This window comes from Sesamum indicum, linkage group LG10 (genome assembly GCF_000512975.1).
Source record: "Sesamum indicum cultivar Zhongzhi No. 13 linkage group LG10, S_indicum_v1.0, whole genome shotgun sequence".
Lineage (NCBI taxonomy): Eukaryota > Viridiplantae > Streptophyta > Magnoliopsida > Lamiales > Pedaliaceae > Sesamum > Sesamum indicum.
The window spans coordinates 2570445-2583954 of NC_026154.1; the positions used below are offsets into that span (position 1 = coordinate 2570445).

The 13510-nt window shown below is 33.9% G+C and overlaps 3 protein-coding genes and 1 pseudogene across 3 annotated transcripts; all 4 read right to left on the reverse strand.

Annotated features, from left to right (window-relative positions):
- LOC105171722 (major allergen Pru ar 1-like) lies at positions 4558–5280 on the reverse strand. The gene has a single exon (XM_011092925.2). The coding sequence runs from the start codon at positions 5180–5182 to the stop codon at positions 4706–4708; it is 477 nt and encodes a 158-aa protein (XP_011091227.1). The 5' UTR covers positions 5183–5280; the 3' UTR covers positions 4558–4705.
- Positions 7742–8434, reverse strand: LOC105171723 (annotated as a pseudogene).
- Positions 9989–10678, reverse strand: LOC105171788 (major allergen Pru ar 1-like). The gene has a single exon (XM_011093017.2). It carries the CDS (start codon positions 10660–10662, stop codon positions 10192–10194), a length of 471 nt encoding a protein of 156 aa, XP_011091319.1. The 5' UTR covers positions 10663–10678; the 3' UTR covers positions 9989–10191.
- Positions 12244–12948, reverse strand: LOC105171724 (major allergen Pru ar 1-like). Its single transcript, XM_011092927.2, has one exon. It carries the CDS (start codon positions 12868–12870, stop codon positions 12394–12396), a length of 477 nt encoding a protein of 158 aa, XP_011091229.1. The 5' UTR covers positions 12871–12948; the 3' UTR covers positions 12244–12393.

A 13510-nucleotide genomic window follows, 5' to 3' on the forward strand; every position in this document is an offset into this window, starting at 1 on the left:
GAAAATCATAATATTGAAATTTTATTAATTTAAAAAATTACAATTAAGTATACAAATGTAATAGTGTATATTTTTTTTGTATAATTGTAAAAATACAATGAAGTACACAGTTATTCTTGACGGATAGACTCCTACCAGGCAAAAAGTGAAATGTAAACGAGGCTAGCTTTGAGCAAACACCTAGGGGGAAACAAGCACAAGTAGGGGTATCCATTTCGGTTAACCGAACCGAACCGAATTTTCGGTTCGATTCGGCGGTTTGGAAAACCGAAAACCGAACCGGTTGGTACTGGTTTTGTTCGTTTTTTTTTGTTTTAAAATCGAAAAAAACCATTTTTTTTAAAACCAAATGCAAATTAACCAATTAGTAATGCAAATTAACCAATTAGAAACACCAATGCAATTACTAAGCACAAAATTAACTTAGGCATTTCATCAAACACCTTCAAAGCAATATTGTAAGTTAAAATTTTTTCATTTTCTTGTAAGAGTCTAAGATACCAAACCAGAAATCTTACCTGTCGTGACTCGTGTAAGATTGGTTTTGCAATTTTTCTGATTCAATCCGTCGATCGTCGCCGCCGGTGCCAAGGTGAATTTCAGTTTTCTCTGTTTCAGACTTTCGAACTCTTATTCTCAGTTTTCTTTCGTTCTCAGTCGCCGGTGCAATCGTGTGCAATGCTCTCTTTTCTTTCTTTTCTTTTCTGTTTCAGTTTTCTTTTCTCGAGTTTTCTCTCCCTGTCATCATCTTCAGTTTTCTCTTTTCTTTCTTTCTTCTCTTTTATGTTTCGTTCTCTTCTCTATGTCTCAGTAAGACTCTTGACCTCTTCAGTCTTCTCTTTTCTTTACTAATATAAATTATATAATATTAATATTATAATATATATATATAATTATATAATTTTTATATGTATAAAAAATATATTTTTTTTATTATTTATAAAATTTTGGTTTTCGGTTCGGTTCGGTCACCGAATTGGTGACCAAAAAACCGAACCGAAAATCAATTTTTTTTTAAAAAAAAAATCGAAAACCGAACCGAATTTTTCGATTCGATTTTCGGTTCGAACCGAATTTTCAGTTCGGTTCGGTTCGGCCGATTTTTCGATTTTCTGCACACCCCCACACCCCTAAGCACAAGTCAAAAGAGGCTGCATTGAGAGCTCACAATGCTGCAAAAAACTATAGCATCGGGTTGTTACCAAAGAAAGCTATCAAACCTATCTAGGTGAAATGTAAATCCACCCCTTCCTTTGTGCTTGGAACCTGGATAGGCTTGGTAGCTTCTTTGGTAACAGCTCGATGAAGTAGACATAATTAGCAAGAAACAGAGAAATAATGGAACACTATATTTGAGATGGCAAAGACTGAATGAGTTGTTGCTTCTTTAGCTGTTTGAAGCATATACGTCCAGCTATTTATACACGACCAACATATTAACATTTAAAATCAAACCTACCGTCTTTGACTGGCCTCTTTATTTAAAAAAATTGTCAGCCTTGTTTCAATTATAAGGCTGACACATCATCAACCTTATATTATTACAAGGCTGAGGATGGTCAGCCTTGTAATAAAGCTGACCATCGTTAAGGGCTGGCACGCTGCCACCCAACGCTCATAGTGATGGGTTAATCAACGTGACCCAATCACTTTAAATTCAAATAAAAATTTGACCAGCCAAACGTCTATAAAATGAGGCGTTTTTTACTTTATTTTCAAATCAAACCTCTCGTGTTACTTTCATTCATAAGAGTTTACTGTGTTATATTCTTATAAATATTTTGTGTGCGGTTAGATAAATTAATTTTTCGTACAAATGGATAGACGAGCAATCTACGATCCACGTGATCGAATTATGTTGTTCCAACAAGCTCAACACAGGTTCGATGATATTCCTAAAGGTGACCTAGATGCCGTACTAAAGCGCGGCGTGCGGATGGTACTTTTTGGACGCATTTTCTATAACATAATCTTTCTGTATGTGCCCAGATTCATCAGGTAACCTAGTATTATTACTATTCTTTCAAAATTAGAAGATATAGAAACGTCCAGGAACTATAGTTGGGGTGTGTTGTGCTGACATTTATGCAATGCCAGCACAAAAGGCAAAGCTACAATTGGTGGCGCGCTGCAATTGTTGCAGGTAAAATTTACTTATTAACGTATACACAATTTTTTGTTATGAATATTAATTATTAACACATATTTGTATTATTCGTACAGATTTAGGCATAGCCAAAGATCATTCCACTTTGCCCTAGACTTGCTACGGAACGACTATTTACGGGCTAAGTCCAAACAGACAATAATCGCTGGCTTCCAGCAGCACCATATAGGGGAATTTATTAAAAAAATGCAAAAAAAAAAAGTTAATAAAGTAGAGTGAAAATGAAAGGATTAAAAAAGTAAGTGGCACCGCGGTGCCACAATTTTTTATTTTAAAAAAAAAAATTCCTTATGTCACCGCGGTCACAAACCGCGGTGACATTGTTTTTAAAAAAAAAAAAATTTTTTTAATGTGTCACCGCGGTTCAAAACCGCGGTGACAAATTTTTTTTTTAAAAAAAAATTATTTTATTTTACGACGAATAGCTGTCAACTTCTCGTTAAAATTTCGACACTATTATGGCAAGTTGTTAACCATCAAATATACCATTCGACTCCAATTGATGAGACGAACATTTCCCCACAAACAATTTCAAGTTTTATCAATCGTAAATAATGAATTTTTAGCACGAACACCGCACCTTTCGGCCGTCGATTCGCCGCCACCGGAGCGACCCACGATCACGAACAACCACCACTGGACTCGCCTCGACCTAACAGTTCTAACGAGACCAACCTAGTTCAATTTTATTAAATATTTGTTTAAAATATGAAAATTTGAAGTTTTTCCGCCGAAAATTCGCGCTGAAGCTGTTTGCTGTCATTTCTCCACCGTGAGGACGAATCACAGATTAAGACCATAACCGTTCGAATCCTGTCGTCCAGACGATTCCAACAAGACCAATCTTGCTCAATTTCATCAAGTATTTGTTTGTTCAATTAAAATACATATGTTTTAAAATAGTTATAATTTTATTAAATTCTATTTATTAATTAATAATACTATTTATAATAATTAATTAATTAATAATACTATTTATAACTAATTAATAATTAATAATTAAATTTATAATTAATTAATAATTAATAATTAAATTTATAATTAATTAATAATACTATTTATACAAATAATTAATTAATAATTAATAATACTATTTAGACCAGTCTTGCTCAATTTCATCAAGTATTTGTTGAAATTTAAAAATTTGAAGATTTTTCCACCAAAAATCGCTGAAATTGTTTGTCAAATTTTTTTTTTTTTTTGTTTGTTCAATTAAGATGCATATATTTTAAAATATTTATAGTTTTATTAAATTCTATTTAATTAATTATAAATAGTATTATTAATTAATTAAATAAAATTTAATAAAATTATAACTATTTAAAAAATTGAACAAACAAATGCTTAATGAAATTAAGCAAGATTGGTCTTGTTGGAATCGTCTGGACGACAGGATTCAAACGGCTATGGTCTTAATCTGTGATTCGTCCTCACGGTGGAGAAGTGGCAGCAAACAGATTCAGCGCGAATTTTCGGCGGAAAAACTTCAAATTTTCATATCTTAACAAATATTTAATAAAATTGAACTAGGTTGGTCTCGTTAGAACCGTTAGGTCGAGGCGAGTCCAGGTGATCGTGGAATGCTTCGGTGGCGGCGAATCGACGGCCGAAAGGTGCGGTGTTCGTGCTAAAAATTCATTATTTACGATTGATAAAACTTGAAATTGTTTGTGGGGAAATGTTCGTCTCATTAATGGGAGTCGAACGGTATATTTGATGGTTGACAACTCGCCATAACAGTGTCGAAATTTTAACGAGAAGTTGATAGTAATTCATCGTAAAATAAAATAATTTTTTTTTAAAAAAAAAAATTTGTCACCGCGGTTTTGAACGCGGTGACACATTAAAATTTTTTTTTTTTAAAGAACAATGTCACCGCGGTTTGTGACCGCGGTGACATAAGGAATTTTTTTTTTAAAATAAAAAATGGTGCGTGCCACTCACTTTTTCTAACCCTTTCATTTTCACTCTACTTTATTAACTTTTTTTTTTTTTTGCATTTTTTTAATAAATTCCCCGTCTTTCTTTGATTTCAGGTTGATCCCCACAATTTTTTCCATAGAGCCCTATTAGATTAAAAAGAAATATAATTTTTCACTATGATTAATTAACATGATTAAAAATAAAAAAAATTATGATGATACTAATTAATCATGGTTGCGCAACGGCTATTAGCCGTTGTTTATGTAAGCGAGCCAAAATATTTGCTATAACTGATTTTATAGGTAAAATCATTGCGAATATTGACTAACCATGGTCAAACTTTAAGTTTTTGCATCGTTTTTCTTTGATCGTGGCGGATGGTATTGATTTATTACAATTTTTTAAGCCATAATTACTAATCCATTTTTTTATAGTATGGTGGAACAACCCCAATCACCAATATAAAATTTAATAGAAATCCAAAAAACACTCACTTTTATTGAAATGATTCAGTAACACAGTGCATCTTTTCATGATGGCAGAAAACCCAATTACACAGTATCATAACATATATAGTGCAATATTAGTGCCTCAGGTTGCATACATCTTCAGCTCTTAGGCATCAGGATTGGCATGGAGGTAAGCCTCAATGGCCTTGAACATCTGCCCGGCCTTCTCCTTTCCTTCCTTGATCTTCTCTTCGTTAATCTCAACATCTCCCTTGGTGTGGTAAATGCTCCTGTTCTTGCAGATGCATCCTCCATCTTCCGTCGGCACAATCTTGACATGATAAGTAATGGATTCAAGAACGCCCGCCAGAGCATCACCCTCCACAATGGTGTAGCTGTGGGTCAAATTTTCCTTGTCAATAGCATCGACACGGTGCTTCACGCTCTTATACTGGCTGCCTTCGCCAAAATGGACGAGCTTGATGGTTCCCACGCCACCGTCTCCCTCCAGGATCTCGACACTCTTGATGGCCTGAGGCATGATCTTAGGAATAAGGGTGTCTGCATCGAGAACGAGGGCCTTAAACATCTTGTTGGCCGGGATTGAAGAAGGAATCTCCATATCATAAGTGATGGCACCCATGGCTATGATTCTTGAGCTACAAAGTGATATAGATAAAAGGGATTGATCTATTGAATGTTTTGGCTATTAGGCTTATGATAGTGATGATGAGAAATGGAAAAATCAGTGCTGCTATTTATAGTACAAATAGAAGGTTCTGTTGCGGATCGATATCCTATGTAATTGTCTAGGTACAGTAAGGACTGCCTGGATTTTCAACACTGTTAGCCTCCAATGTAGTTGAACCCAAGTCAATTATTTATGTAAGCATTTATGAACTGATTTAACATTAAGTATTAGATATTTTATATGTAAGCACTCCATTGTGGACTGACTCTTGCTATTATCAGAGGATGTGGTTTATATGAACGCATTATTGTGAGGATAAATTCTAATTTAGATTGGATTTGGTCAAATTTACATTAGTTATACAATAAATATAATATACTTATTCTATGATTGATGTACAGTTTAAAAAAAAATGATGAATTATATGTCAAATATATCGTACTTGCCGAGAAACTAGTTATTTAATTATTATCATATGAAGTTGACCTTTAGGTCAAAGTCTTTTGCTAGGTTGATCTTTCAAAAGCGTGTTGAACCAGTGTAATTCATAAGAAACTTTCAAACCATAATTTGTAGAGATCAAGTGCTCGAGGGTTGAATTGAATTTTCTATTTTAAACTTTATTTTATTTAATATATTTAAATATTACGTATGTAAAGATAATATTATTTATTTTTATTTGAGCAAATTTTTTATATATATTGTGTATATATGTTAAATAAAATAAAAAATAAAATAAAATTTGAAATAGAAAATCAAGTCCCACCAACCATATATAGGTTGATCTGCTCTTTTTTTTATATTTATATTTTTATTAATAATGACTTCTAGTTTCTCATGTGATGATATGGCATTTTTCGTGTACTTTTCGTTTAAATTTGACAATTGACGTTAGTAATTTTTTGAAAAATAGTACATTTGGTAAAAGATGCCATTTTTGTCTGAAAAAGATACATGCTTGACACATGACAATAAAATTAGTATTTTTGGACAAAAATTGTATTAAATATGTTACTCTTTATATATATATATATACATATATTATCCTTCATTACAAAATTAAAATATAAGTGGAAACAAAGTGTCATCCCCATGAGTTATAAAATGAAAAATGCATTTTTTTTTTCTCTTCTGACTTCCCCTGTTGTGATCACTAGAAAAAAATTAATATTGGCTAGAACATTAATGACTATGATAAAAAATTATGGGAAATGATTATTATTGACTATAACTAAATAAAATCGATGCAAAAAACTAATTTTCTATCATGAAAAAATTATTTGCCACTGCTAAGAGCCGTGATTAAAACATTTGCAATGATTTTTAGCCATCGTAAATGTTTTAGCCACCCGCGCAAAAACTACGACCAACAACTGTTGCGCGGCGATGGTGAATAATTATTTGCTACGGCTATTTGTTATTAATCATGATAATTAACCGTAGTTAAATGCTATAATTTTTCTAGTAGATATATATAGTCTGAATTATTAGTTCCTTTGGACCCATGCCACTTGGACTTCATCCTCAATCTATTCTAGTTTTTCCTGTGAATTGGGAAAAAATATAAAGATAAAAGGACTGACAACATCTTTTGGCATAATTACATTTTTGATTTTGTAATTATAAATTATTAGTATTTTAATCTTGTAACTTATTTTATATATATATAGTTATTTTTTTGACATATTTAATCCCGAACATCTCATATTTAATTCTATTTTGATAAATTTAGTCATGTACTGATAATTTGGATTCCCTTTGATATCGATGTAGATATCATTTTTTGTCATATAACTATAAATTATTAACACTGAAATTATTAATATGGGAATGAATTTGCTAAAAAATAATCAAATGTGAGATGTTAAAAATTAAGTTGATTAAATATATAAATATAATAAATTATTGGATGATTTATAGTTAGAGGGCAAAAAATGTAACTCTATCAAATCTGTAATTGTTTGGTTGCTTGAAATTTTACAGAAGTAAGAATTCTTATAATTAGGTAGTAGAAACGCATGTAAGGACAAAGAACAGAAAAGTCAAACAACTCTATATATATGTTTAATTAATAGCCTTTCAACTTTATATTCTTTGCAATTAATATTCTTTTTTTGGAATAAATTATAGCTACCTTTTTTCAGATTTAACATAATTACGAATACTCTCTCATTATTGGTGGTGAGTGGTGGTGGTAAATCATTTTTTGTCACGTCAGCATCCACATAAGCTGACTGTGTAAGTAATGTCGATTTGTCGCCAAATCATAATCCCCAATTTGATTTGTTAATTTTCGGTCGCTTTTGGTCGAAAGGATCAAAATTACTATAAATTTAAAACATAAAGGACTAAAATTGTCAATCTCATAGTTACGACTTACGAGACTAATTTTGCGAACTCCATACATAGAGAACTAATTTTGCAATTTTGCACACAAAATATTACACCAACTTATACTACAACATCCAATTAATCCATACCACAACATTCTAAATCAACCCATATCAGACATAATAGCAAGCGAACAAACAATATCTTTTATTGAAATGACATAACAAAGTACAGTTTTAATTTTATGATGGTTGAAAACCCAAATACACAACTCAAAAGAACAAAATATCACACTAGTACGTGCCTCAGATCGTATATTTAGCTCTTATGCATTGGCTTGGAGGTAAGCTTCAATGGCCTTGAACATCTGCATTGCCTTCTCCTTTCCTTCCTTGATCTTCTCTTCATTAATCTCAACGTCGCCCTTGGTGTGGTAAATGCTCCTGTTCTTGCAGATGCATCCTCCATCTTCCGTCGGCACAATCTTCACGATATGTGATGGATTCAAGAACGCCCGCCAGAGCATCACCCTCCACAATGGTGTAGCTGTGGGTCAAATTCTCCGTATCAATAGCATCAACACGGTGCTTAGCGCTCTTATACTGGCTACCCTCACCGAAATGGATGATCTTGACGGTTCCCACACCACCGTCTCCTTCCAAGATTTCGACGTTTTTAATAGCCTGGGGCATGATCTTAGGAATAAGAGTGTCGGCATCGAGAACAACAGCCTTAAACATCTTGGCGGCCGGGATTGAGGAAGGAATCTCAATATCGTAAGTGATGGCACCCATGGCTGTGTTTTTGAAGCTTGAAATGATTAGAGAGAAGGTAATTTGTTAAACGGCTGGGCTGAGTGATGGGAGATGTAAGAAGTAGAGCTGCTATTTATAGTGTAGAATAGAAGATTCGCTTGCAGATTGATATCCAACTTGCATGTCATGTGTCCGGATTTGTCAATGGCTGTAGCCCAATATAGTTGAACTGAAGTCAGTTAATTTTTTGTGGAATTACGTACTGATCTAACAATGCAGACAAAGATGGCTGTAAACAGTGAGCAGGTCATTGTGGACTAGATAGCGTGTTTGTCATTATTAAATGGATGCTGGTTTTCTTACATATCTATGCATTAGTTGCAAACCACACCTTCTTTGATTATTATCAATGAAGTAGGGACAATGGGGCAAGAGGGGAACAATTTTCATTGACTTGTCTTCTAATTGACAAACTTTTATTCAGTCTATTCAGACTTCTTCCTGCTACATACTTCTTTCTTAATCTCATTTGGTTACCCCTAAAAGAAATTGGATGGAGAGATTGTAATTTTAATCCCACAATTATAGGGATGGCAATTTTTATCTTGTTGAAATTCAATTGCCACATTAAGCCTTGTAATTTTAAAAATTAGCATATCAAGGACAAAATTCGTCGAAAATTACAAATTTAGCCGGTGTTCAGCATGTGCACCTCATGTGTGTCCAAATTTGGCCAGATCTGTATTTTGCCGTTTTAGTCATTTTGTCATTTTAGAAAACCAAATAGGTCCTATAACTTTTAAATTTTCATGATTTTGGTTCATCAATCGCTAGAATTTGCAAATATTGTTCGAAAAGCACATGCTTTTTTTAATTTGGGCTTTTGTTATCATTGATCAGTTCCTGGCAATACAAAAGCAAATTTTGGTCCAATATTTTTAAAATTTTGATCTTTTAATCCTTTACCTTTCTAAGATAGTTAAATAGGTTCTATAATTTTTTTTTTTTTTGCGATTTTGGTTCATTAAATAAACCAATGGGGACAAAAACCTCAAATCAAAAAAAAAAAAGCACGCGTAGGGTGCATGCTTTTTTTTTTTTCGGCAACATTTGCAAACTCTCATGATTGAGGGATCAAAATCGCGAGAAATTAAAAAATTACAAGACCTCTCCTCTACTCTAAAAAGATAAAAACATTAAAATATCAAAATGTAAAAAATACAAGATGAAAATTACATTTAATTCGTTTGCCTTCAATTTGTCATTTTTTTCTCTTTAAATCGTAGAGCATATTACCAAATTCAATTCCCAGAGGACTGAAGTTGCGTCTCCAACTCAAGTTATGAGATCAAAATTATAATTTTCTCTATGAACGGCATAAAGTATTTATCTGTATGAAATATTTTTCAACAAAAAATCAAATTTTGGTCAAATATTTTGGTCTCGCTGTAATTCAATTTAGCAATTAAGGCCTGTAATTTAAACAATAAAATAGCCCATTAAGGACATAATAACAACCCAAAATAGCAAATTTGGCATGTGCCACTCAAGTGACCCCAAATTCGGGCCAAATTGCAATTTCTAAGGGGTAACATCCTGTTTACCTGTAAATCATAATACGAATTACAACACCACAATAAAGAATTAAGTAATTACACCCAAATATTTCGGATGAATCACAAACATAATCAAATTTAATTAACAATCCAGAAAACAATCACTTGTATTGAAATGATTAACAAAATACAACTTTAATTGTGTGATGCCAGAAGCCCCCAAATACAAAGCTCAAATGAACAAAATACCACAATAATGCTATAGTATCTTAAAAATAAGGGAGATAGGTAGTGCCTCATCAGGCTGTATATTCAGCTCTTAGGCATTGGCTTGGAGGTAAGCTTCAATGGCCTTGAACATCTGCATTGCCTTCTCCTTTCCTTCCTTGATCTTCTCTTCAGTGATCTCAACATCGCCCTTGGTGTGGTAAATGCTCCTGTTCTTGCAGATGCATCCTCCATCTTCTGTCGGCACAATCTTCACATGATATGTGATGGATTCAAGAACGTCCGCCAGAGCATCACCCTCAACGATAGTGTAGCTGTGGGTCAAATTCTCCGTGTCAATAGCATCAACACGGTGCTTAGCGCTCTTATATTGGCTGCCCTCGCCAAAATGGATGATCTTGACAGTTCCCACACCACCGTCTCCTTCCAAGAATTCGACACTTTTGATAGCCTGAGGCATGATTTTAGGAATAAGGGTGTCTGCGTCGAGGACAACGGCCTTGAACATCTTGGTGGCTGGGATTGAGGAAGGAATCTCAATATCATAAGTGATGGCACCCATGGCTGTGAATTTCAAGCTGCAAATGATAAGGAAGAAGGAATGAAAAGGTAATTTGTTGAATGCCTTGACTGAGTGATGGGAAATGTAAGGAGTAGAACTGCTATATATAGTGTAGAATAGAAGATTCTCTTGCAGATTGTATATTCCTACTTGCATGTAATATGTCTGGATATTCAATGTCTCTAGCCCCATATAGTTGAACCAAATTCAATTATTTTTGTGCATTAATTTATGAACTCATTTTATAACAATAATGTGGATCCATATTTCCTTGTCTGAAAAGAAGGCCAGGGTAAACAGTGAGCACCTCATTGCGGACTCATATTTTGTCATTCAGAGGTTGTGGGTTTCTTTTTTCTAATTTTATTTGTGCGATTTGCAAAGCATGTTTCCTTTCATTATGATCAGGGAATTAGTCAATCTTCAAGTTGAAGTCTTTCTGTAGTATCATCTTTCAAAACTGGTTGAACTAGTGAAAGATGAGAATAATTGCAATCTGTAGGGGCACTGTTTTGATTGACCAATCACTCTCTTTTTTTGGAGTTAATTGCACTTTTAATCCCATAGTATAAGGGATTTTGCAAAATTATTCTCATACTTTCATAATATATAATTTTAGTTACGTAACTAAAAGATGGTGCAAGAAATGGGTCCTGGCGCTGATTTCTTTATTAAAATGCTACGCATTGTGCCCATGGTAATTAAATCAAGCTGATAATAGTTTTTTTGGAGGAATAACCAATGAAATTAATCATGTATATTTCTCATAAACTTAGCTCTTTTTTTTTTTTTTTTTTCTGTAGGCAAAATACAATCTAACGCAATACTTAGGACAGGAATGCAACAGCAAAAATAATACTTTTAGAAGGGACTTAGCTTTACTTTCGCCCCTCTCTCTCTTCCTCGCAGCTCGTCATCAATGCCGACGATGTTGTTGTTGTTCCCAGCTCTCTCTTCTTTCTATTTTGTGCCTATTTCTTTTTTAAAAAAATGGGTCTATTGGGTTAGACCTGCCTCAATGGGTTTTTTAGTAGCGGTCCGAGACAAGGCTCGACTCAGGAAAACACGGTTTCAAGAACGAATTTTTCCAAAAAAGAAATGGTAATGGAAAGTGCAATGCGTAGCTAAATCCGTCTCTGCACTTTAAGAACAAATATAATCGTCTCCGTCTTTAAACATATTAACCTAGGCAAGATCCGTCTTTAATTCGGTCTCTTTCCAGAGACTCCCAATATAATCCATCTCCATTACTGTCTCTAATTCTGTGGCCGATTCTGTCTCTGAATCAATATCTAACTCTTTAGCTAAAAATGAAAATTTCAATTTGACCTTACAAAACCAGTTTGAAATTTTATTGTAAAAATCGATATTACACCTTGCATTACACATTACATAGATAATTGTCTTATATTATAAAACTTGCATCACATGTATGATTAAGAAAAAAATTTATAAACATGGCGTGTAAATATGAAGTATAGAAATAAAACATCAATTTACATTAAAATATTCAACTTATCAAAATATCTTGATGAATTAGACTCATCAAATTAATAAATTGGCAAACCCATGAACAATCAGTATTACTGAGATGATTAAGTAAAAAAGTACAACTAAAATTTTATGATTGTAGAAGCCCCCAAATACATAGCTAAAAAGAAAAAAATATCACACTAGTGCAATAGTATCTTAAAAATAAGGAGATAGTGCCTTTGGTGATGAAGTTAAGATTTAGGCATCAGGATTGGCTTGGAGATAAGCCTCAACGGCCTTGAACATTGCCAATGCCTTCTCCTTTCCTTCCTTGATCTTCTCTTCATTGATCTCAACGTCGCCCTTGGTGTGATAAATGCTCCTGTTCTTGCAGATGCATCCTCCATCTTCAGCCGGTACAATCTTGACATGATAAGTGATGGATTCAAGCACGCCCACCAGAGCATCACCCTCAACGATGGTGTAGCTGTGGGTCAAATTCTCCGTGTCAATAGCATCAACACGGTGCTTAGCGCTCTTATACTGGCTGCCCTCTCCAAAATGGATGATCTTGACAGTTCCCACACCACCGTCTCCTTCCAAGAATTCGACACTTTTGATAGCCTGAGGCATGATTTTAGGAATAAGGGTGTCTGCGTCGAGGACAACGGCCTTGAACATCTTGGTGGCTGGGATTGAGGAAGGAATCTCAATATCGTAAGTAATGGAACCCATGGCTGTGATTTACAAGCTGCAAATGATAAGAAAGAAGGAAGGTTATTTGTTGAATGCGTTGGCTGAGTGATGGGAGATGTAGAAGTAGAACTGCAATTTATAGTATAGAATAGAAGATTCCTGTATAGATTGATATCCAACTAGCATGCAATGTGTCTGAATATTCAATGTCCGTAGCCCGATATAGTTGAACCAAAATCAATTATTTTTGTACATTAAATTATGAACTCATTTGACAGTAATGTGGATCCATACTTCCCTGTTAGAAAAGAAGCTCAGGGTATACTGTGAGCACCTCATTGTAGACTGATATTAATTTTGTAAAATAAGAGGATGTGGGCTTTTTTTCTGTTTTTATTTGGGCGTTTTGCAAAGCATGCATTCTTTGATTATGAAAAGGAACTAGTCGACCTTCAACTCCAAGTCTTCGGGTAGGGTCATCTTTCAAAACTAGTTGAACTGGTAGAATTGATGAGAATACAGAGCGCATAATTTTCATTGACCGATCACTCTCTTTTCTTGGTTAATTGCAATTTTAATTCCATAATATAAGAGATTTCGCAAAATTATTTGCGTACTTTTATAATAGGAAATTTTGGCCATGTAACTTACAATAATGCGGAAAAGGGGTCCCACGGTA